Source organism: Ambystoma mexicanum, chromosome 6q, assembly GCF_040938575.1.
Source record: "Ambystoma mexicanum isolate Mex_15411 chromosome 6q, UKY_AmexF1_1, whole genome shotgun sequence".
Lineage (NCBI taxonomy): Eukaryota > Metazoa > Chordata > Amphibia > Caudata > Ambystomatidae > Ambystoma > Ambystoma mexicanum.
The window spans coordinates 1,414,322,568-1,414,346,347 of NC_090937.1; the positions used below are offsets into that span (position 1 = coordinate 1,414,322,568).

Below are 23,780 nucleotides of genomic sequence, written 5' to 3' on the forward strand. Positions count from 1 at the left end.
GGTACTGCATACAAACTTTGACCAACAACCTGGAGGGCTGCTTAATCTTCATTAATAGTAGGATAAGAGGGAACACAGTTACGGTGGGCTCGGTTTATTGCCCTAATGAGAGACCAGTGTCTTTTTGGGAGTCAGTGAGGGGGAAACTCCAGCTATTTGCTGAAGGCCCTCTAGTGGTGGGTGGCGACTTCAACATGGTTCTTGACCCAAGGAAGGACAGGAAAAGAATGATACCCCTGATGGTCTTCCATACCCAGACAGTCCAGTCTAGTTGTTTTCAGCAAATCAACGAGGAGTTGGCGGTGGTGGACTCTTCTATCCAAGTGGGAAGTGGCGACCTCCCCTTTACTTATTACTCACAGGTCCATACCATACCTCCTACTCGAGAATAGACAACATTTTGCTGGAACACCGTTTCAAAAGTAGGGTTATGGAGTCAACCATAAAGCCCATAGTGTGGTCAGATCACAATCTAGTAAGAGTGGCATTAGGGGTCTGGGCAGAGGAAGAGGCTAAGGGAAGGTGGGCATGCAACGACATACTCCTTAAAGACAAGACGCTCACCCAGGGATTGTTGACCACGATTGAAGAATATTTCCGGTTTAATAATGGGGAAGTGGGGGTACCAGTTGTGTGGTAAGCCTTCAAGGCAACGATTTGGGGGATGTGGGGTGGTGGGAGCCTGGGAGGAAACTTATTAGGTTGGGTGCCAAAAGGAATAGGGAACGGATGGAAGAGGAGGGAGCTGAGGAGTAAAATTGAGGCCCTAAAACTGGGAGGTACACAGAACACTCTTATCTCCAGTAAATTCGAGGAAGCTCCAAAAATATTTAAGTCCAATTAAAGTCCCTACTGTTACACCAAACAGAAAGAAAATTGATTATCAAGATCCTAGCCTGGAAGTTACGGCAACAGAGGAAAGCAGGAAGAGTGGTGGCAATACATACAGAAAATGGTAGAACGGTCCACAGTAATGATTGAATAGTGGATGAATTTAGAAAATACTACGAACATCTGTATACAGCGGAATGCCGGGGAGATGGCTCCCATATTGACACATTCCTGGAGGGATTACCTATTCCGGGTTTGTCAAGGGAAATGGCAGAAGCTCTAGAGGCCCCTGTAACTGTTGAGAAGGTAATTACTATCATAGGGAAAATGAAAGCGGGTACAGTCCCAAGTGATGATGGCTTTACGTTTTTTCCACTCCACGTCAGCACCATTTATGGCAAGAAAGTTCAACAATGCCTTGGAAGAAGAAAGGCTTCCAGATTCTCAGCTTGGGGCTCTCATTGTAGTGATTCCTAAAGAAGGGAAACACCCGCCCTTTGTCCATCTTGCAGGCCATTCACCCAATTAAATATGGACGCAAAAATATTAGCTAAACTATTGGGAAAATCTAGAACAAGCAATGCCGACTCTGGTGCATGGGGACCAAGTTGGTTTTATAAGGGGACAGCTAGCGTCAGACAATATTCGGAAAACGATCGATCTTATACATTATACCCAGGAGAGTGATTTGGACGCATGCCTAATATCCATCAATTCAGTAGAATCATTTGACTGGGTGGAGTGGGGATACATGGGGAAGGTTCTTTGGAAAATGGGGTTTGGAAGCAACTTTTGCCGATGGATTGCAGCCCTGTATAGTGACCCAACAGCCAGAGAATCGGTTAATGGGGTTTTATCGGCTCCTTTACATCTTACAAGAGGTACTAGGCAGGGATGTCCTCTCTCACCCCGGTTATTTGCCCCATCAATGGAGCCCCTCGCTATTGCGATAAGAGAAAACCCAGCGATTAAGGGGATCCAATGTGGGGAGGTGGAATTTAAATTGTCCCTATTCGTGGAGGATATTTTGAGTTACTTGGTAGACGCTCACCATTCGCTCTCTGAGCTGCTGGCGCAGATAGAAACCTTTGGCCCGTTTTTTCAGGTTTTAAAATAAATGTGTCAAAATCCAGTGTACTACTGCTACATCTTAGGGATTCTGGAATAGGGAAGTTTGAGCCCATTAGAGGTATAAAAGTTGAACCCATAAGGATTACATACCTGGGAATAGCCCTGCAAAACTAACTGAATCATTATCATATCTCAATTATGCTCCTATGATAGAGGCAATTCGAGCGGACCTCTCCCGATGGCTCCCTTAATAATCTTGTGGGATGGCAGAATGACCACAGTAGAGATGAATATCCTGCCTCGTCTAAATACAAAAAAGGTAGCAGTCACCTTCCTCTAGAAAGAACATGGAACAACAACATGTTCTGTGGTTTTTACCCACTTTGAGAGGCCGCAGCCATCGTTTTTTGCTCACTATACTTTTCACAAAGGAGGAATACCCATTTCCATATCAGTCTTTGTCCCGCCCACAAGGGCAGTCTAGCACCAAAATGCCAGGTAAAACTCCTTTCAACAGGAGTACCAACAGCAACCCCAGACACGTTTCAGCCTTGTTGGGGCTCATCAGTGAGGAAGAGCTGTGCCTCAAAAATACAGACTCAAGTGGGAATAAACCACAGAATAGGTAATCATGCCCTTTTCTTTCTAGAGAGTGGAGCCTGACACCTTTTTTGAATCCTGCCTCGTCTGCTTTTTCTTTTTTCCGCTCTTTCGTTGGAGCTCAGAGTCCTTCTTTAAGAATCTGAATACTTTAGTCTTTTCCAGATAATATAGGAGTGCCCTGTGCACATCAAGCGTGTGAAGGCTTCTTTCCGTCACCCTTCTCACACACAGGTGTTGCCTGTTTTGCTTGATTCTGCCATCCTGCTCCCACCCCAACCAACGTCTGCAGGAGTCTGTCCTGATACATTCTGGTTTCACCATCTTATGGCCAATGCAGAATTTGACTTTTATGGACTTCATTGATTCATGGTGTGTCACCCTTTCTCAACTCTCAAGCTGGACTTCCTTTGCATCTTGTACTCATGGAGGCCCTGGATCATGCTGTTCCCATCTTCATCTTGTATCCTGGCTTGCAACATTATGTGTTACTACTGACTTCTGCAATTTTATTCGCTCTGCCCTCTTGCTTCTCCACTCTTTTTGACTGCTTACTCTCTGTTCCCTCCTCCTCTTCCTTTTCCCATCTCCTCCCCTCCTCCCCTTACTTTCTGCTATCAGAATTGTCCCTGGACCTAGTATAATAGCAACCTCGTCTGTCTCTCCCCCGTCCCCTTACTTGTTCCCCCCCAGCACTATCTGAAATATCGTCAGGCCTAGTACGATAGTCACCTGTCTATTTCCATTTCCTTCCCACTCTCCCCCTCCCTTCCTTCCTTATCTATTTCTTAGCTCTTGCACTATCTGAAATGTCGTCTTAGAATGGCATCAGATAAAGAAGCGTTTCCACTTATTGGAATAGCAGTTTCTGGTGTTCGGCTTTCTAGCCTCTAAGAATGTCCATGCATCTCTGAGGGAGTTGAAGGTGCCCGAACTCTATGACCTCAGGAGCCAGGCCGCTAAGTTGAGAGTTTGCGGGCATTGATGGACTATTTCCGACCTTGTCTTGTGAGAGCATTTTGTATGGGCATGGCAGTTTCATCGGAGGAGAGAGACATTGCCATCAGATGGGAGAACCAGGGTTGGCTGGCCCACCAGAATCATTGTGACTGGTTACTGGGGCATCTTGTGCACTATCTTGCGGAATAGGGGAGGCGGGGGGGGGGTAGACATTTCCCTGACAGGTTATCCAGAGACCGTTCCCCTTGGAGCGGTTCTGGGGGTATCTGGAGGCGTAATCTGGGCATTGAGAGTTGTCCACAGTTGCGAACCAGATGGTCTCAGGAAAGCCCCCTTCTGTGAAAACAGAGACAATGTCTTTGTGTAGTCGCCATTCATATTCTGTGGGTAGAGGAAAGTCCCTGCTGATCACGTTGGCTAGAAGATTGAGTTCCCCTGGAAGGTGTTGAGACAGGAGGAATATCTTGTGTTTGAGAGCCCACTCCCAAATATTCTGGGACAGTTTGGATAGCCCTGGAGAGTGTGTGCCACCCTCCCCCCCCCGTTTGTTCAACTGTTTTCCCCTGTAGTTGTGTTTGGAAAGCCTTTAGGTCTTTGCACACTGCTAAGAATTCCAACAGGTTTATGTGCTTGGATGCTACTGCTGGGGCCCATGTGCTGTACGTCATGTGATAAAGGAGGTGAGCCCCCACCCCGTGAGAGATGAGTCCGTGGTGCAAGTGGCTTCTACTGGGGGGTGTTGAAGGTTTTTCCCTTCAAGAGGTTTACCCTCGACCGCCACTGAGAGAACGAGGGCTGCTGAGACGACCACTAGATGTCCCTTTCTCCACTGGCCTGACACCATTGGCTGCTGAGCCACTCTTGCATGGGCGCATGCGCAAACGTGTGTGTCGGACTAAGTAAATTAAGGAGGCCATTGTAAAGACTGGAGGGGGGTGTCTGTACTCCTGCTCTCTATATGGTGGAGGAGAGGCACAGAGGACCCCAGCCAAGATTCTCTATTACGGTAGCAATGGACGAGCAATCCAGGCCTAGCTTCTCAGGAGGTAATGCAGGCTGGTTCTTAAGTACAGTGTAGTCCCCAAGCCCCCACAAAGGAATGTCGACACACTGTATTAGTTAAAACACAGTGTTTATATAATTAAGTTCAAGGTTATGTACACAATCACAATAACTCACTTTGTGCTCAGTTAATCTATAATGGCAATAGATACGGTTCTAAGTGGTACCACAATTATTATCAGATTCCATTAAAGTGCATCAACTGTATTCTGGTTAAATGTCACAAATCAATTAATAGAGGTAACCAACAATAGACATGGGAGGAAAGCAGTTGGTTCGAACAATTGGCAGAATACTGACCTCGTTACCTAGACACAATTCTGTGTGGAGATATCCTTCCCCCCCACCTGGGCAACCTTTAAAGTAAAGATAGATCACAAGCCTAGACACAATTCTGTGTGGAGATATCCTTCCCCCCCCCACCTGGGCAACCTTTAAAGTAAAGATAGATCACAAGCCCAGTCCATATGTTGTTCTCAAGAGTCTCATTTCCTTCTAGAATAGTTCTACAACCCCAATGTACCTGGAATAGCAGAGTTCGTCGTCGGGTCATCGACGGATCCTTCTTGAGCGGCTCCCTTTAAGGCAGGAGCCATGGATCGTCGAGATCCCACGAGGAAAAGGGTTGAACGACAGTGAGGTGGCAGCTTCGTTCCTAGCGGTGCTCGTCAACGACGGAGCGTTGGCGTCCTGCAAGGAAGAGGTGTGCAGGGCACCTCAGTGATGATAGTTCAGGACCACAAAGAGTTTGAAGAACTGTGGGCCAGCAAGGGCGTCAAGTCATCGGCGTCTCTGTGGTCTTTAGGTGGCGGGAAACCCACCGGCTGATGCTCCTCGGTGCGTCGGCGGCCTCGACTTTCTCCGGCGGGACAAAGCAGTGGATGGTGCAGACGAGAGCGTCCTTGGATCAAATGTTACTAACGCAAAGGGAGCACGGCAGCTCTGGTTGGCGACAGCGGTCGTCGACGGTGATTGACAACAGTGTCCAGGTGCTTCTCCTTGTGATTCCGCGGCAGTTCCAGTCTCCGGTCGGCAGCCTTTCGTAGGTCTGTCTACCAGGGAGCGCTGGCAAAGATTAGCAGTGCACGATGGTCCCTCATAGCTCGGGAAGAGGGCGCCTAACCAGGTCCTCTCTGAGTCAGCCCTTTTCTTGCAGGATCTCGACCTCTTGCAGTAGGATCTTCAGATGTTCTGGCGACAATCGCCTGGACGTTGGTGGTCGGCTGAACTCGATACAGTAACCGAGGGTGATGGTCTTGAGCACCCACTTGTCCGTTATTCCCGCCCATGCATGAAAGAATGTTATCCGTCCCCTGACCGGGGAGGCATGGGAGGGGACCCGGTTCGGCAAGTCATTTTTATTTGAGGCCGAGGGCCTCTTGGGGTGGAGGTTCTACCCATTCCTTTGCCACAGCACTGCCCTCTTGGCTGATATTGGCTTGTGGCAGCAGCCCCTTGTCCTGAGGACCAAGATTTATTTCCTGTTCCGTACTGACTGTTGGGTGGAACGTGGGCAGGACGGTCCTCTAAAGAGTAGCGAGAACTGCCCCCTCGCTGTTGATAGGGTCTTGAGTAATCTGGTTTAGAGACTTTGAGGTCTCATGTTCCTTTTTTTCCAGTCTCCAAAGCATCATCCACTGCCTTTCCAAACAGGTTAGTTTCCTCTACCGGCTTGTTGATGAGGCATCCCTGGGTTTCAGATTTAAATCCCCAATTCCTTAACCATGCATGTCTTTTTAGCAAGGTACTTTGGGCCAGTGTTCGTCCCGTTTTTGCAGCATCCAGGGATTTTTTTTTTACAATGTTTTGATTGACCTGCCTTCCCTCCGATGCAACCGCCAGCAGGGGTGATGATGTTGGCTCGGGGACATCCTGCAGGCCTTCCTGGAGCGAAATCCACCAGACATCGCTGTAACTAGTCAGCGATGTGGCATTGGCTAGTCTGGTGGAATAGGCTGCTGCTGTTTTAATGCACTTCCCCCCAGGGCATACAACTTCTTGGAGGCCTCGTCTGGCGGTGCCTCAGCCGTAGACAAGGGTACCCCTGCTCTCTTCCTAGTAGTTGTGACCACTAGGGTGTCAGGAGTGGCATGTCCCCGGATATATAGCAGATCTGTTGGAGGGCTGAAAAAGATTTGACTTGTGGGTTTACTGCTCTTGTTTGAGATGAAGTCAGGGGGAGATGTGGTGTTTGATGGAGTTCAACAGAGGTATTGCCCGACTTGAGGGGGATTTTTTTTTCAAAATACCCTCTACGAAGACAGTGTTTTATACCGCCTCGAGTGGAAATCTGAAAGTGTTGAGCCGCTTTTTTAAGGACAGCATTGAATGCCATCTGATAATCAATGGGAGAGGCTTGTTTTACAGGAGGTGAGGGAGGATCTATGCACAGTGTGGCTGGATCAGGGTGGACCGTGACATTCATGGTGCCTCGCCCACTGGTTGTTCCTCATCCCAATGTGGAAATTGGTCTACAGTGACGTCCAAAATATCCTCTCCCTGGTCATAAGTGTCCTGATGGATCTCTTTGGGCTCTGTAAGGTGAAACACCTCAAGAAGAGTCTGACTGATAATCTTTTGAAATGTGGACATAGAAGGGTAGGAGTCTTCCTCTCTTGGCCTCTTAGGTGTGAGAAGGGGAGGACTCTCCCTTAGGACTTGGGTCTGTAGGCGGTCGAGATCTGTCTGACAATCTTAGACAGGGATTGAGAACCCTCAGAATATTCTTCCAGATGCTGCAACATGTCTTTTGACGTGTCCTTAGGCCTATTAGCCACCGAGATGATATTCGCAAGACTTCCGCAGATCTCCGGCGTATCTGGGAGAGATTTCAACGAGCCCAATGCCTTTGCTGTGGTTTTTGGGTTTGCTGCAACCTGTGGCGTCGACACGCTCTTATGGGGCGTCTCGGCACTCCTGTGCTGTTTGATTCCAATGCCCTTTTGACTTTGTCTCCCGGCCACATGCCGTATGGACAGTTGCGGGTAGGGTGGTCGATCCGGAGGACCGGTGGGTTCTCTCTAAAGTTTCGGCGTACCTGTTGGCGTCTGTGGCCTTCCCGAAGAGTCCTTCAAGGAGGCTCAGGGGGGTTGTGTGCTTTCCTTTTCGTGATGCGTGTGTGTCCTTGTCGAGGTGTACTTTCCCCATGGCAGAACCGGTGGCCCGTCTGCCGGGGACGGACATCTCAGAACTTGGCTGTTCCGTCGATAGGTCAACGGCGTCCTGATTGGAGCCAGGGCTGTCGCTTATGTTCTCGTCATTCGAGGTGCCTGTGCCGACGGGGGAGCTACACTCTGCCTGCTTCATGCGTAGGCCGCCCACCATTTCGCCCTTCGATCTTTTAATGTCCTGGGACGTAAAAGTCGACAGGACTTGCAGGACTGCTCGTTATGATCTCGAGGACTTATTACACCTCCGGTGTGTGTACTTCCAGGGATATTTGCCGCTGCAAGAAGGGCAAAAGGTGGCCTGTCCATAGCTCAGGCTGAAAGCGACAGCAAAACCAACAGGGAAAATAGAGGGGAGAAGGAAATGCATTCTACAAAATAAACAGAACCCCGGGCCCCACTCTCCCTGCTGTATAGGCCTGGCTGGAGGGCAAGGCCACATGGACGACACCATCGACCGGAGCACCAGCCGCCGAAATCTGCAGTCGTCCTCAGCGATCTTCGGCGTTGGTTCTGAAGTAGTCGTCTGTGAAACAAATGACGAAGATAAACAGGAGGTCGAGGACAAAGAAATAGATCTTAGCAATTGTCGAGCTCCGCATAAGGCGACCAGCTAACTGGGCGAAAAAAAAAAAAAAAACAGACGGACCTCTAAGCATGAGGGATATTGGGTACACTACACGCCACGTTAGGGATAGTGTTACAAGCACGCCCATGTCGGCGTCCCCTTTCGGTCCTCGAAAGACGAGATGCAATACTCTGCGATTACCACTAGATGTTAGACTATATGCACAGCATGTGACTAAGCAGATTCACAAGCATCAGAAGGTTATATTTCATGGGAATCTCTTCACCTCCGCAATGGAACATTATTTTAAAATACTCCATGGTTGGCATCTGGACCCCTGAATTTATCCAAAATCTATGGTGCAATTTCTCCTATTTTCCCAAGAGCATGCAGTCAGGTGGATTCACTATTCCATATGTGGGGGGATTGCCCCAAAATAAAGGTGTATTGGTCCGAGGTTCTTAGTTGAATAAAGGAAATAGTAGGAGTGGCACTCAACCTGGACCAGATACAAATGTTGCTGTGGGTTCCAGAGGGGGACAGGGAAGAGTGCCGATTCCCGAGAATGTGGGAGACTATAATGAGGGCAGAGTCCAACCATACCCACAAAAGCGGACTGGATGAACAAGCTGTGGGACATGTTTAGAACGGAAAAACTGACAGCAATGGTAAATGATTTGGTGGCTGGCTTCCACCAGGACTGGGGTCTGTTTCAGTTGAAATGGGGAAGTAGTAGATCTGTGGTGTAGATTTAAGTAGTAGATCCACTCGGTGAGTGTTTGTGAAAATGGTACAGGGTCTTCAGAGTTGGTACCAGAACGGCACCTCCATGGGAGGTGCGATGGAAGAAGGGGTAATTACTAAGAGCCTGTCCACAAGCGGCTGCTATGCCCTTGAAGCAAGACGTGCACGGAAAGTCTATATGAAGTGTCATCGTTTAAGGTTGGGGGGTGAGGGATAGGGGATAAAATGCAAGTACATTTTTTGTGATTATTAAGATGTTTGTATTATCAAACATTTGAAAAACCTAAACGATTGAAGTAAAAAAACAAGGAAAATGTAAATGGGGAATAAAAATGTGGCTTTTAGGGTGACATTTGTTCATGCAATGGTAGATGACACATAGTGTTTTTAGATATGAGATGAGGTAGCATAGTGATGGAGTGCAACATAATAAATCTTGGACTCAGTTATGAATGTGCTCCAAATATTTCAACAATGGCTTTACGAGGTTACATAGGAGTCTGAAATGGGCACTGGTTCAGATAAGATGTTGAATAAACATTTAGCTCAGGTAATATGCAGAAACGAGCAGCCTGACGGGCCACATCTTCCAGCAATGTTTCCATTAGTACCAGGATTCTTCACTCAATTTACAGGACAGCTGCATAATTACATGCACAACCTTTTATATATAATTAAAATTCAAAGAAGTCTTTTGAGCAAGAAGGATTTCCACGATTATCACAAAGTAATGGGTGCAAGCATTTTGTGCACAAGATTCCCATAACTATTCCAATAATTTCTATTGTAAACTGGATGGGCAACATAGGCGTGAACAAAAAGCTACTGGCAGGCTTCCCCCAAAGACACTAGTTGAACTTTCCTCTAGGTCACCATATTTACCAAACAAACCCTAACCCCCTCTACGCCCTCACTCCCAACCCGCCCCCCCCCCCCCCAACAGTAGCCTAGGAGATATTTTTAACATATACACACACTTTCAGGCCATAAGCAGCTATGGGCCCAGAATATTATGAAATACTTCAAACAAGTGCACTAGACCTGGGACGTAGTAAATGGATCTAAACCTTGACCTAAATAATGTCTTACCTATAGAAGACGACCTCTTGGATGACACTTTAAATTGGTTGCTGCTCGACTGCACGGTGGTAGCTGTGCAAGAGACAGACGAGGTGGCAGAAGAAGTTGCCATGACAACTTTATTTGCTTCTATGAAGGCATCTTGGAAATTGTATAGACATTTCTTCTTTGCAGTGTTTTTTTTCTCCTTACTATCGGATACAGCGGTTGTGTCGTTGCTAGTTGTGGTAGGAAGTGCTTCAGATCTTATTTCAGGGAGTGCTGGTCCTAATGAATCACCCCCTTTGGTTGAAAATAAAAGCATCTAATAAGATTTTTAAATTTTCTATAAACACATCAAACTATTAGAGTAAATCCTCTAAAGTCTTGTTGAGTACTGACATGGAAAACTGGCACACATTTACAGTTGATCAAAACAGTCTATAAACAACAACTTGCTGCACATGACATGGGGATTCCGTAAGATGCACATATTAGATTTTTTTTTATTTTTTTAAGTAATGCGTTTGTGTGGCAGTAACTGGCAACCAGAGCCAGTCAAGACTGCACAACATATAGTCAAATCTTTGGAGAGAAAAATTAGTTCATTCAGAGGATGGCTATTCTCTATCTACATTTCTGGGGTTACCTATGATTTGGGTATAGATAACATGCACATGTAATATAATGGCAGCATTATGCTTATTGTGCCACTTACAAACCTAACACTGCTTATTTTCCATTATTAAGGATAGGGGATACTTCAACCTCCTGACATGGACAACAAAATATGTGTTGGTTGGTTATTTGTAGGGTCGGATTGGCCCTTCTGCCTTTCGGACCGTGGCTGGGCCAAAATCATCCCTGGGGGGTGGGGCCGGTTTCTGGCCATGCCTGGGCCGGTTTGGAAGAGAAAAGAAATGTAAATAAAATATATAGATATTTTTTTTAATTTCATCTTTTTCTTCAATAAGCCTTTCATCCTTCTTAGGTTGATAAATGAGTACCAACACAGGTTGGGTGATATTGTATACATATTTGTTCTATAAAAAAGAGAGCTTAAGCGCTATACAATAACATTATCATTTGGCTTTGGATGTCTGCTTGGATTCACAGTAATTTAGTGTACTTAGGAACAACAACTTCCTATTTTGTCAAGGGGTGAAAGGTCATGTTTCATCGCTTCCCGGGATGTTACTTTGGGGTGGGTTCAAATGACATCACTTCCAGTGATGTCAGAGGGTCAAGGGTCATGAGGCAAGGAGTGGGCCACTTTTTTTTGGGTGACCGAGCCTGTTTCTTGTCCCAGTCCAACCCTGGTTATTTGTTTCAATGCATTGGGATTTAAAGATAAAAGGCTCCCCTGGGCATTACTCACAGGTGTAGCAATGAATCAGAGGGCAGCTCTTGCAACAGCTTGCTCTGGAATGTTCACATACATTGTTGAAGTAAACAAGGACAGCAGTGCCATTAAATATTGGGACACATTTTTAGTATCCTACCTACATGGCCATCTTGGTACACTTCTTGCATAGTCCCATGAAATAAACTTTTAGGCACGCGTTCTCCTCTAAAAGCAGTTTATGCAGTGGCTGGCTGGTCTGGAATATAAGAGATGTTTCAATAGTTGGGAAATGAACTCCTGAGTTGACATCCAGAAGAGAATCAGAAGACTACTGCACAGCACATATGTGTCATTGAGCCCATCATGCACTTTTAGTTAACATCTAAATAAAAAGAACACCGGAGTGTATTGGCTCTTCACAAATGGAATTGCCCTATTTCAAGAGGTTATAGAGTTTTCCCTGATTGCTGTATATGTTCCATGCAAAGGTCAACTTATCTAGAAAATCTTCAACAGGGACCTGCTCATCTGTGTGCATCAGATTTTTATAAGATACTCTTAAAGATCCATTTATTTCACATCTATTTCAGACCCTTTTGTGGTCTGTGCTGGTTCGTATTTGTAGGAACACTATTTTCTCCTCAGCAAGCAAGGCGCTCATCTGCTCGCAAGAATGTCTAGCATAAAGATGGTAGAAACATTTTCTTTTTGCAACTTCACCTCCATAGTTTCCTATGGAACCCCAGTCTTTTTGGTTGCTTTTTAACCCTGTCCTGACTTTTTGAAGGGAAGTAAAGCCTGCAGCTTCACTTCTCTTGCCTTTGGCTCAGTTATGATGTGGAAACTGATCAGTCCTTCAGTATATCAGTACTGTGAAACTTAGTTTGCCTTTTGAATTCTTTTATTTTTACAATTGCAAACAGTGCAGTACAATGGGGATACTTTTCTATTACCCTAGCTTTTTACGCACAGGATTTTTGGTTTCTTTTATATGTGCTTGAAGACAAGGTGGGGGCAGCAGTTCCATTTTACTGTTTTAGCATTATTTTTGGTGTGCACAGGCACGTTTAAACGTTTAGCGCGCATGGCTACTAAACGTAGCTTGTGCCCTAAAATGGCCAGGCCATGAGATTTTCACTTGTTCTTTGGCCATATTGTACTTTGGCCTTCCTGCGTTCTCAGGTCAGGAAAGTCCTTATAAGGTCATGCACTTGTCTGGGAAAGCTGCTGCAAATGTTTGTTTTCGTTCTTGACACGCTGTCTGAGAGGAGCCTTTCTATCTGACAGCAGGAATGCGGTTATAACTGCTCTGCTCTTTGAATGCAAGTGTGCCCATACTATCCATATACAGCTGAAACTTGATTTGGTGGCTGTCGGGTTGAATGCCGACATACTCTTACTGGACGATAACTTTTCAACCACGCAGCACTACAACTCCACTGCCACAAGATCATGCCTTTTTGCCCTGAAGAAGGCGTGGCAATACAACTCATAGGGGCCATTTTCACTGAAACTCGAGTTGGCTCTATATTTTCTGTTATGTACTTTTTGGTCATCAGTTGAACTAGCTGCTGTTGCATTTTTTGCTAGGTGATAGGGACCAAGTAATATGGTAAAGACTTTTCTACCCTGCTTTGAATGAAATGTATCCCATGTTAATGTGTTTTGCATTTCGGAGGGACTGGCATGTTTTTGCAATCTCAGGCTCATGATCTTTTTGGTCTGCAGGAACTGTTTTACACTACTGTATACATTTCACTATCCATGGTTGTGGTAGCAATTTTGGGATACATTTTTTCTTCCGCTTTTTTTCATGTGGTGGTGTGTTCCTTAGTTTGACTTTTTGTATACCCTTCAGGATTACAGATGACAGGTTAGACTGGTTGAGTAACCTCTTACTCAGATTTCTTGATTTATTTCACTATAGAATTTGTGAGTTGATAGTTTCTCACTGTATTGATTGTCTGTATTTTACCAAATTGTTTTTGTTACAAAATATATTCATGACAAAAATTGCCATTATTTAAGTTTGCCCAAGATTCTTTCTTTGCAGATTAATTTCTTATTTACACAGCAACCCCCTTCTTGGTTTGAATCCACTTGGGGTTCTTTTAAATTGTTGTGGCTATCCTCCTGTTTTTACATGTTTTCACGGGCTATTAACCCTTTGGGTGTGTGAGTGGCCTAGGAAGGGGGCTGGGTGCTGATTGTACACCTACTAGCTGTTTGAATGGTGAAGATCCTTACCATTGGTGGGCTTGGACTTGCTCCCAGCTCGGATTTTGGCAAAGAGGACTTCTGAAGCTATTTAGATCTATGTTGGCGCAAAGAATCCCTCGAAGAGCAGCCAGTTGATGTTTCCGAAGAGGACTCCTGAAGTGGCACATCATTCCCCTCCTGTGTCTGGCCTGGTGAAGCCCTGCTCCTCTGTCTGATCTCCGAAAATCCCGAGTGGTGGTTCAGCCCTTGGACTTGTGGGACCAACTAGTCTCAACACCTTTGAGGATCCAGCCCAGAGCCTACGGAAGTGTCCCTCGACTGCCCAGTGGAATGATCAGCTCTCTCGCGAGCTACCCTGCTGTTAGGGAGAATTCTCAGAAATGTGCCATTTCCCTTCTACCTTAGAGAAAACCAGCACTTTTGCTGGACTTTAGGACTTTTAATTTCTAGCCTGGAGAGAGAGACCTTTTTCCCCACTCATGTATTGTTCTGTGATTTGGACGGTTTCTTTTACTTTGGAGTCTGGCAAACCCCATAGGCATAATCTTTACATTGTGACACACAGCACCTTCAGTGCAGGAGCACAGGGAAGTCTTAGATTTCCCAAAGGTTTAAATACCTTCTCTTGGTGAAACTACTGTTTTGTGAAATTGACTTGAATTACATTTTGTAACTTTCTAGTCCCAGCACACACCATTTTACCATAGGGTGCTGGAGGGGATACTTAGTATCCCCTTTGTCTAGTTTCAAAATGTTTATGTTACCCCCTTTCTACAATTAATGGCTGGTGGCAGTGGCTTTGTTTTTACTACCATTCTGGTTTTTTACCGCATGCTGCATTCGCAGCTGCAGCAAGGCACCCATGAGTACCCATTTTGTCAAAATGGCCCTAGCCATTTCTTGTTGGAAGGGTCCTTCTTGAGATTTACTCTGCGCGCCATACCAGGTTTGGTCCCTTTGTTCGTTTTGCCTTTGGCGGGATTCACTGGTGAAGCCCGCCTGTGGCTCCAGCGTGTCTGGCAGGGGGCAGGAAGTGAGGGAGGTGCCCGAAACTCCCTGTGCTTAATCCCCTTGGTTACAGGAATGCACCCATAGGTGATTGGCCAGCTGGCTGTCCTTGGAGGACAGCCACCCTGTGTGAGTGACGGCTAGGCTGCGAATGAATGGGAGAAACCTGAATAAAAGGCGAGGCTTTTGGCTTGGAAGGCAGAGTCCACCACCAGACGAAGGAATCAGAAGATGAACTTGGAAGAGACTCCTGCTGCAACTCCTGGAGCACTGGTTTGCCCGGTGAAGCCCTGCTGCTGCGTTGAAGCTCCAAATTCGCCTCAACTAGAGAAGCCCTGCAACGGACGACTTCTCCCCTTGGGTTGGTGGGACCAGTCAACCCCAAAGTGAACTCGTCTGGACATCCTCTCAGAGCTGGCTGTACTTCCATTGCTGCTGCAGGAACCGAAGTGCCAGGGAGAGGAACACCAGACTGAGTGCATCGCTTTTAAGTCAGAACCAAGCTCCAGGAAGATCCTCCGGACTCCCTTGAAGCAGGACTGACCTAGCCTGAGCCACCTCAACAGAGTGCTGGACCCCAGATGCAAGGGTAGTCCAGAGTGATATCTGAGAGACTGCAGTGGTGCTATTTGCTATAGACGCGAGGAGCTGAAACCGTGAAGTGCAGCTGAATTGAAGTTTGCCCATTGCTGCCGCCGACCTTCAAGTTGTAGTGCAGAAGACCCAGAAGTCCTCCCTCTTGTCCCCACGACTGAGGCCCAGGAACACCAGGATCTGCAGAGCTATACAGGAACAGAAGCCAGCTGGAACCATTTCTTCTAACCAAAGGTACTGTAAAGTTAAGAGGACTTACCTCTTGTTGTGTAGCCTTACTTGTTCTCAGTTGGGACTTGTCTTGGTTGCCCTTACAGAGTTGCTTGCAGCTTTGCCCCTAACAAGCCTCCCAGTTTGTGGCCCTTCAGCGATTTCATCTCTACAAACATTTCTAAAAACATTGTGCAAGACATGCATACCTGCAAAAAGATCTCCAGCTCCCCTAGATTTCGCTCAACTAACATTGGTTGGCCTGGCTCCCTGAGAGACTCTTCTTTCCTCTGACTTATGCCGACTTATTCCCCCAGGAAAGAGTTAATTTACTTTGCATTGGAGGGGTCAAAGAGTACTTACCAGTTTATGAATTATTTGTTAAACTTTGTTTTATTCCCATATCTAACCTTTGCACCAAACTTGGTATTGCTCTAAATGTACCAGTGATAAATCAATGACCACAGTGTCGTAGCTATTTAAGTCACCTGATGGTGTAGGAGGTGTCTGTGTGCCATCTCCAATGGGTATCATCTGATTAGAGAAACAGAGTGTGTTTTGAAGTATATTTTAAAGTGTTACATATTTTGCTCCCTTCTGAAGGCTTATATAACTGAATTTTAAATAAATTAATAATTGTTTAATCAAGGAACCTTAAGTGTAAGAGTGTATTTTAATACTTGTCACTGAATCTCTGTGTAAAAACCATACTTCTCACTGTAAAGACTAGAGGGGGTGTCTGTACTTCCGTTCTCTATATGGTAGAGGAGAGGCACAGAGGACCCCAGCCAACATTCTCTATTGGTACGTGGTCAAGCAATCAAGGCCTAGCTTCTCAGGTGGTGATGCAGCTGGTTCTTAAGTACAGTGTAGTCCCCAAGCACCCACAAAGGAATGTCCGCACACTATCGGTTAAAACACAGTCTTTATATAATTAATATTCAAGGTTATGTACACTATCACAATGACTCACTTTGTGCTCAGAAAATCAACAATGGTAAATATATACAGTTCTACAGTGGTACCACAAATATTATCAGATCTCATTCAAGTGCATCAACTATACTGTCAAAATCTCACACCGATCAATAAAGAGGAAACCAGCAGTAGAGAGAGGAAGGAAAGCAAGACGGTTGAACAATTGGAAGAATACTGGTCGCTACCGTTAAACACAGCTCTGTATGGAGATTCCCCCCCGCCCCCCACCTGGGCAACCTGTAGAAAAAAGATACAAGCCCAGTCCATATATTTCACAACAGACTTCCCAATAGCTCTGCAACCCCAAAGTACCTAGCGTTGTAGCGTTCCTCGGCAGGGAATCGACGGCCCTTCTTGAGTGCCCTCGCTTTAAGGCAGGAGTCACGGGTCGAACGCCCAACGGAGAACAGGGTGAGCTACGACGGTGAAGTGGCAGCTTTGTTCCTAGCGGTGCTCGTGGACGGGGAAGAGTAAACGTCCTGATAGGAAGAGGGGTGCGGGGCACCTCGGTGTCAATAGTTCTGGACCGCAAAGAGTGAAGAACTGTGGCCCAGTAAGGGCGTCGAATCGTCGGCGTCTGTGGTCTTTGGGTGGCGGGAAACCCACCGGCGGATGCTCCTCGGCGCGTCGACGGTCAGGCCTTCTCCAGCAGACAAGAGAGTCCTTGGATCAATTGAAGTTCTTAGGCAAACGGGAGCACAGCGGCTACTGTCGGCGACAGCGGTCGTTGACAGTGGCGGACAACAGTTTGGGCACTTCTCCTTGGGATTCCGCAGCAGTCCCCGTCTCGGATCGGCAGCCTGTCGAAGGTCTGTCTACCAGGGAGCTTTGGCAAAGATCACCTGGTGCACGATGGTCCCTCGTAACTCGGTAAGAGGGCGCCTTACCAGGTCCTCTCTGGGTCAGTCCTTGGAGGCACAGCAGCTTTCAGATTGTGAAGGAGAGCAACAGCAATTCTTCTCGTCCAGCAAGGCTTCAAGGTCAAGCTTCAGTTACTCCAGTTACACGTCGTAGTGGACTTCAGCTTCTGAACATGAATTCTAGCAGTGAGAGGCCCACAGATATACTAGTTGGTCTCCCATTCATTCTGCTGGGTCACACTCAGGCAACCAATCGGTCAGAAGGTCATTCATGCAGGCAAGCATACAATCAGGTGCATAGTGCATTCAGGCCATTCACTCCTCTCCAGACACTCACAACAAGTTATGTGTATTGGGACAAGTACCCAGCCATTCAACACTCCACACTGCATTCATACCAGTTTCGGGCAGAGCTGTTCCAGTCATTGTGTCAAACACCAGATACTAGACACCCACAACAGAGAATGCGTATTCGTCACACACTCCATTCACCCAGGTCCCACCCACAAGGTGTACCCACAACCTACAGTCACTGGGAAGGCTCCAGCCAGTCTGGCCTGGACTTGACAACAACACCATATATGGAACTTCCACCCAACAGCCGGTCAGGAGGAAGGGACAGAGTTAGAGCTTCCCAAGACTTTGGGAAAACAAGGTAACAGGCAATAGCAAGCAAGAGGCCATGGGGACCATCTTGTTTCCCATCAGGAATCAACTGATCCCAATGGCAGGGCCTGAGTATCCCAATATGGAGGATACGGAACAAGTTACTTACCTGTAACTGCTGTTCTCCAGCATGGGTCTGGCATGGATTCACATGCTCATGAATATTCCCCGTCATCAGGCTGGGAATCCTTGGTAAAGAAAAAACCAGTATCAGTTTTGTTTCTGATCTGTCTTTTAGTAGTAACCAATCACTGGTCTCTAGGTCTTACTGCCCGCAGCCATGGACTGCCCTCTCCCTAAGCCCCGCCCCTGGCAGCCATCCTCAGATTTGGTAGCACGTGAAGTGGCAGTATGATCAAGTGAAGAGCCGCAGAGGGGTAGGACTGAGGGTTCGCATGTGAATCCATGCCAGACCCATGCTGGAGAACGACAGTTACAGGTATGTAACTTGTTCCTTCTCCAGCATGGGGTCTGGCATGGATTCACATGCTCATGAATGTAATACATAGCAGTACACACATGCAACCACAGGAGGTGGCAAAGGCTCAACATTAAGCATTACATGGACTCAACATTAAGCAACTCTTACCGCCTCACCAGGCCCACCTTCAGGCGAACAGGTTGCGCAGCACTGCCTGGCCGACTCTGGACTCCTCCCTGGAATCCCGGTCAATGCAGTAGAAGGTGTGCGTCAACCTCCACGTAGCAGCCCTGCAGATGTCCAGCAGGGGTACACCAGACAAGAACGCTGTGGTAGAAGCGATCGCTCTGGTCGAATGGGCTCTCGGACGGCCGGGCAACGGTCAGTTTGCCAACCGGTGAGTGCATGATGCAGCAGGAGAGCCATCTGGAAATGGAAGCCTTCAAGAAAGCCTTCCCTTGGTTCACAGGTCCAAAGTTCACAACCAGCTGTGATGTCTTCCGAAAACTCTGTTCGGTCCACGTAGAACTTCAGCGCTCTAGCTACATCCAGCGAGTGTAAAGTCCTCTCGGCCGGCGACAAAGGGACGGGAAGAAAACTGGTAACACCAAGGGCTCGTTGAGATGGAAGTCCAACGGCACCTTGGCCATAAAGGAGGAGTGCGTCCTCAGCACCACCCTCGTCTCGTGAAAAGTCAAGTATGGAGACTTGCAGGATAGGGCCGGAATCTCTCCCACGCGTAGTGCGGAGGTGATGGCCACAAGGAACGCCGTTTTCCACGACAGGAACTTCAACGGAGCCGAATGCAAAGGCTCGATTGGCGGGCCCATGAGCCTGGTCAGCACCACGTTGATCTCCCATGCCGGGGCTGGCGCCTTCACCGGCGGGAACGATCGGGACAGTCCTTTCATAAAGTCCCTCACCAGGCGATGAGACCACAGGGATGACCGCCCTGCAGTTCTGGTGTATCGGGAAATCGCTGCCAGATGTATCTTGATGGAAGCATGAGCTAGTCCAGCTTTGGCCAGAGACAGTAAGTACAGTAGCACTTGAGGGGCCGTAATACGTAGAGGGTTAATCTGTGCACGGCACCAGACAGAGAACCTCTTCCACTTGTGTCCGTAGCACGAGAGTTGAGGACGCCCTGGCCTTTGCATGAACCTCTCTGCAGTCCGCCGGGATATCGTACCCTCCAAACTCTAGTGCTGCAGGAGCCAGGCCTGCAAGTTCAGCGACTCCGGGTCGTGATGAAGGATGGCGTCTCCTTCTCTGGAGAGAAGATCTGCGTCCGTCGACAGTTTGACTGGTGGGGACGCTGCCAAGTCCAGAAGGTCCGGGAACCAGATCTGCCTCGGCCACGCCGGTGCGACGAGGATCATCCTGCACCGGGGCCTCTTGAGCTGGTTGACGAGTCGCAGTAGCAACGGCACCGCATACAGGAACAGGCCATCCCAGGGGAACGAGAAAGAATCGCCAATGCTCCTCAGCTGGGGAACCTCTGGCACTTGGTGTTCATCGCCGTCGCGAACAGGTCGATCTGGGGTTTGCCCCATCGTTGAAAGAGTCGATCCACTTGATCCTGACGCAGCTCATACTCGTGGCACGAGCGCAGCTCCCTGCTGAGCGAGTCAGCGATTGTGTGGTTTGTCCCTGCCAGGGTACCAGAAACATCCCCTGGGCAACGGCCCAGTGCCACAGATCCTGGGCTTCCTTGGACAGGGCCGAGGATCTTGTTCCTCCCTGCTTCCGAATGTAGAACATCGTGGTGGTGTTGTCGGTGAAGATCCTCACCACCTTGCCCTTGAGGGACAGGAGAAACGACGTGAGGGCCCAGAACACTGCTCGGAGCTCCAGTATGTTGATGTGGAGCTTCCTCTCCTCTGGGAGCCAGAGGCCTCTTACGTGAAGATCTCCGGTGTGCGCTCCCCACCCCTCCAGTGAGGCATCCGTCATCACCGTCACCTGGTGTGCTGGGGTCTGAAAGTCTGTGCCCACCGAGAGATGCGCGCGGGTGCCCCACCACCGAATTGCTTGGCGGAAAACCTCGTTGAGCGAGATCTTGTCCTCAAAGCTGCCCGTCGCTTGCATCCAACGGGCGTCGAGGAACTCCTGTAGAGGGCGCATCCGAAGCCTGCACAGGTGCACCAGGTAGATGCACAAGGACATCATCCCAAGGAGGGACTTGATGGACCTCACCCTGGCCACGTCCGTGGCCAGCAGACAGTGCACTTTGCCCAGGATGGCCTTCGTCCTTTCCTCCGACGGCGAGGCCAATCGCGCTACTGTATTGAGCTTGGCTCCCAGAAACAGTGTGACCTGCGACGGAGCCAGGTGGGATTTGGGGAAGTTGATGGAAAATCCCAGGTCCGTGAGCAGCCGGACGGTCTTCGCTGTGTGTTCAACGCTGAGTTCCCTTGTTCTTGCTCGGATGAGCCAATCGTCCAGGTAGGGGTAGACGTGGATCCCCTGCAGGCACAGCCGCGCTGCCACCGGTGCTAGGCACTTGGTGAATACCCTGGGTGCCGACTTCAATCCGAATGGGAGGGCCTTGAACTGGTAGTGCTGTCCCTGGACCACGAACCTGAGAAACTTTCGGTGTCCTTTTAGTATGGGGATGTGAAAGTACGCATCCTCCAAATCCGACGACGATAGGAAGTCGCCTTCCTCCAGCTGGCTCAGCACGTGCTGGAGGGTGACCATCTAGAACTTCTGTGCCTTGATGTATCTGTTTAGTCGACGCAGGTCCAGGATGGGACGTCATCCTCCTGGCTTCTTTCTGACGAGGAAGTATCTGGAGTAAACTCCGGAGCCCCGGAGCCTCTTTGGGATGAGCTCGATGGCTCCTTTCTAGAGCATCGCCCTTACCTCTAACAGCAGTTGAGGGACGTGGTTTTCCTTCCTGGCCACGGGAGGAATTCGGGGGCACTTCTTGAGAAACTCCAGAGTGTGCCTGTGGGCCAGGGCATCCATCACCAAACGGTCGGTGGAGATGGACTCCCACACGCTGACGAACTTCGGCAGCCAGCCTCCCACCGGGGTGCTTCGTTGGGGGCCCGACGCAATGGTCGGTTCAGTCTTGCTTGGAAGTAGCCTTGCCGCCTTGGCTCCCTGGCAACGACGGCGAGATCCACCCGACTTGCCTCGTCCCCTGTAAGCTTCTTGCGACGAGGAGCAGGCCGCCTGACGGTAGGTCGAGGAGCCGCCGCCGAATCCTTTGGAGGCATCTTGCTTGCCTCCGGAGTTCCGAAACGGCAGCCGCCGTTGCTGCAGAACTCCCAAGGCCCGAGCCGTCTGTCTTGATGGCCTACAGTGACTCACCCACTATTTTTCCAAACAGATTGTTCCTGTCGAAGTGCATGACGAAAACCTTGGCCTGTACGTCTTGGCGGAAATCCGTCGCCTTGAGCCACCCCCGTCGTCTAAGGCAAATGCTGTTGTCTAACTGGCAGAAACCGGTGTCGGCAATGTCCGTGGCTACCGTTATGGCGTGGTCAGACGCCACCTCACCTTCCTGTAGGATCGCCAGGGCCTCTGCCCTCTGGTCGTCCGGTAGGAAATCCAACAGGGGGGGCGATCTTGTACCACAATTCCCTGTCGTAGCGGGCCACAATCGGTAGGGCGTTGGCAGCCTTGATCGTCATCGCAGCCGACGAGATGACTCGTCGTCCCATGGCATCCAGTTTCTTTCTCCCGCCGTCCGGTGGGGAAGTTGAAGATGAAGCCGATGCCCCCCCCCCGCTTTCTTCTTGGCCACTGCTGAGACGACCGAATCCGGGGTTGCCTGTGCCCTAAGGCACAACGGGGCGGCATCGGGGACCCAGTACTTCTTCTCATACCAGTCCCTCTTGGCAGGCGTCGTGGACGGGTTCTTCAGGAGGACAAGTCCCTCGTCCAAGATGTCATCCAGCAACGGCACCGCAAGGACCGTCTTCCTTTTGGCCTCGCGCTGTTGGTAGAGGAAGCCTTCCTTCTCTTCGGGGCAGAGCTGAAAAAGCTCCGACGCCCTGGCAATCATGGCGTGGAAGGAGCCAATTTCATCCGGAGGGTACGCCCGAGGAATCGGAGACGGGAGGTCAGTCCCGTAGTCAACGCAGTCGTCGTCATCCGTCCCCGTCGTGGCCGTGTCTGTTCCCGTGTCATCCCTCGGGACCGGGAAAGGCGACAAAGGCTGAAAAGGCCGTTAGGGCTGAAAGCGCGCTGGATGAATTCTCCTCCTCTTGTTTGGAGGGCTTCCCGACGGACCCGGTTCAGTTTGGTCGTCCGTAGGTGGTAGGGGCAGTCTCGTCCTTATCTCTGTGCATAAGGCTTCGATTGCCGTCAAAATGGCCCCCGAGTTGTCCTGCGGCTCGGGCTGCGACGGGCGCAACGGTTGCTCCTCCTACATGGGAACCTCGTCGTCACCACCCTTGCTCTCGTCGTCCCCCTCGTTGGGATTCCTCCCATGGGACCGGGCCTCTTCCAAATTCTCGGTCAGTTCCTCCTCAGAGGTTGTGTCTGTGTCCGTAACGGCCACCGCCCCCCCTCTTTTTCCACCGGGGTCTTCACGGGGGTCTTCTTGATGGGCTTAAAAGAGGATTCCCTCAGCGGAGGCCAGGGAAACTCTGGGCCCTGAGGTCGCCTCCACTGGGGTAGCCTCCACAGGCTTCGCCAGGGCCGCAGCGACTCCCTCAACCGAGGCCTTGGCCGGGATCAAGGCCTTCACCACCTTGGGCACGTTTGAGGCCTTCACCTTAGGGGGAGGGTCACCGCCTCGCTCCCCTTCGGTCGGATCCTTCGAGATCGACCTGTCAATCTGGAAAAGTGAATACCCTTCATTTGGATAATAGACGTATCTTGATGGCCGAAGGCCAACCGTCTTATGCACAGAATTATAGAAATACAGACTGCTATTCTTGACCAACAAGCGGCCATTTTAAACGTAGCAAGAATCGCCATTATGCTTGTTAACCATTGCTCATTGCTTTATGTCTAAACTGCTTTGCAGCTTGCAATTCTTGCGAATTCTGCTTACTCTGCTCAACTGTTAACATTGTTGTCTGAATATGAAAGGGCAAGGCCGCGGGACTGAGGAGTTCGTTGAAACTCCTCATGAGCCGCCCAGAAAGGAATGCCCACGCTCCCTCTCTGTAGCCTTGAGGGAGCGCTGCAGGGCATTTAATCATTTCACAGCTGTCAGCCAGTCTCGTACTGTGGTAGAATATGTTAGAATAAAGCAGCTAAAGGCTTGAATTATGCTCTTCTTACGGCCCCCCTTCACAAAACCCTTTAGAGCGTGTCGGCTCCCAGGACACGAATAGCACATCATAGATAGCAAGCTCGGAATGTGACTCTTCCCCCGTGTGCAGCTTGCTTCCAAGAACAGAAGCACCGTGTTCTGTTCAACAACTAGAAGATGCCTCGGCACTTTCTAAATTGC

At 49.0% G+C, this 23,780-nt stretch overlaps 1 protein-coding gene across 5 annotated transcripts in view; it reads right to left on the reverse strand.

Moving 5' to 3' along the window:
* The window catches only part of FAM193A (family with sequence similarity 193 member A), a 974,920-nt gene that overhangs the window by 369,565 nt on the left and 581,575 nt on the right, over positions 1–23,780 (reverse strand). For 3 of the 5 annotated variants that reach the window (XM_069632106.1, XM_069632107.1, XM_069632105.1), the window contains one exon: positions 10,093–10,365. The exons of the other annotated variants lie outside the window; for them this stretch is intronic. In XM_069632106.1, the coding sequence (XP_069488207.1) occupies positions 10,093–10,365 (273 nt within the window). The remainder of the gene's footprint in view (positions 1–10,092; positions 10,366–23,780) is intronic. 5 annotated transcript variants of the gene reach the window in all.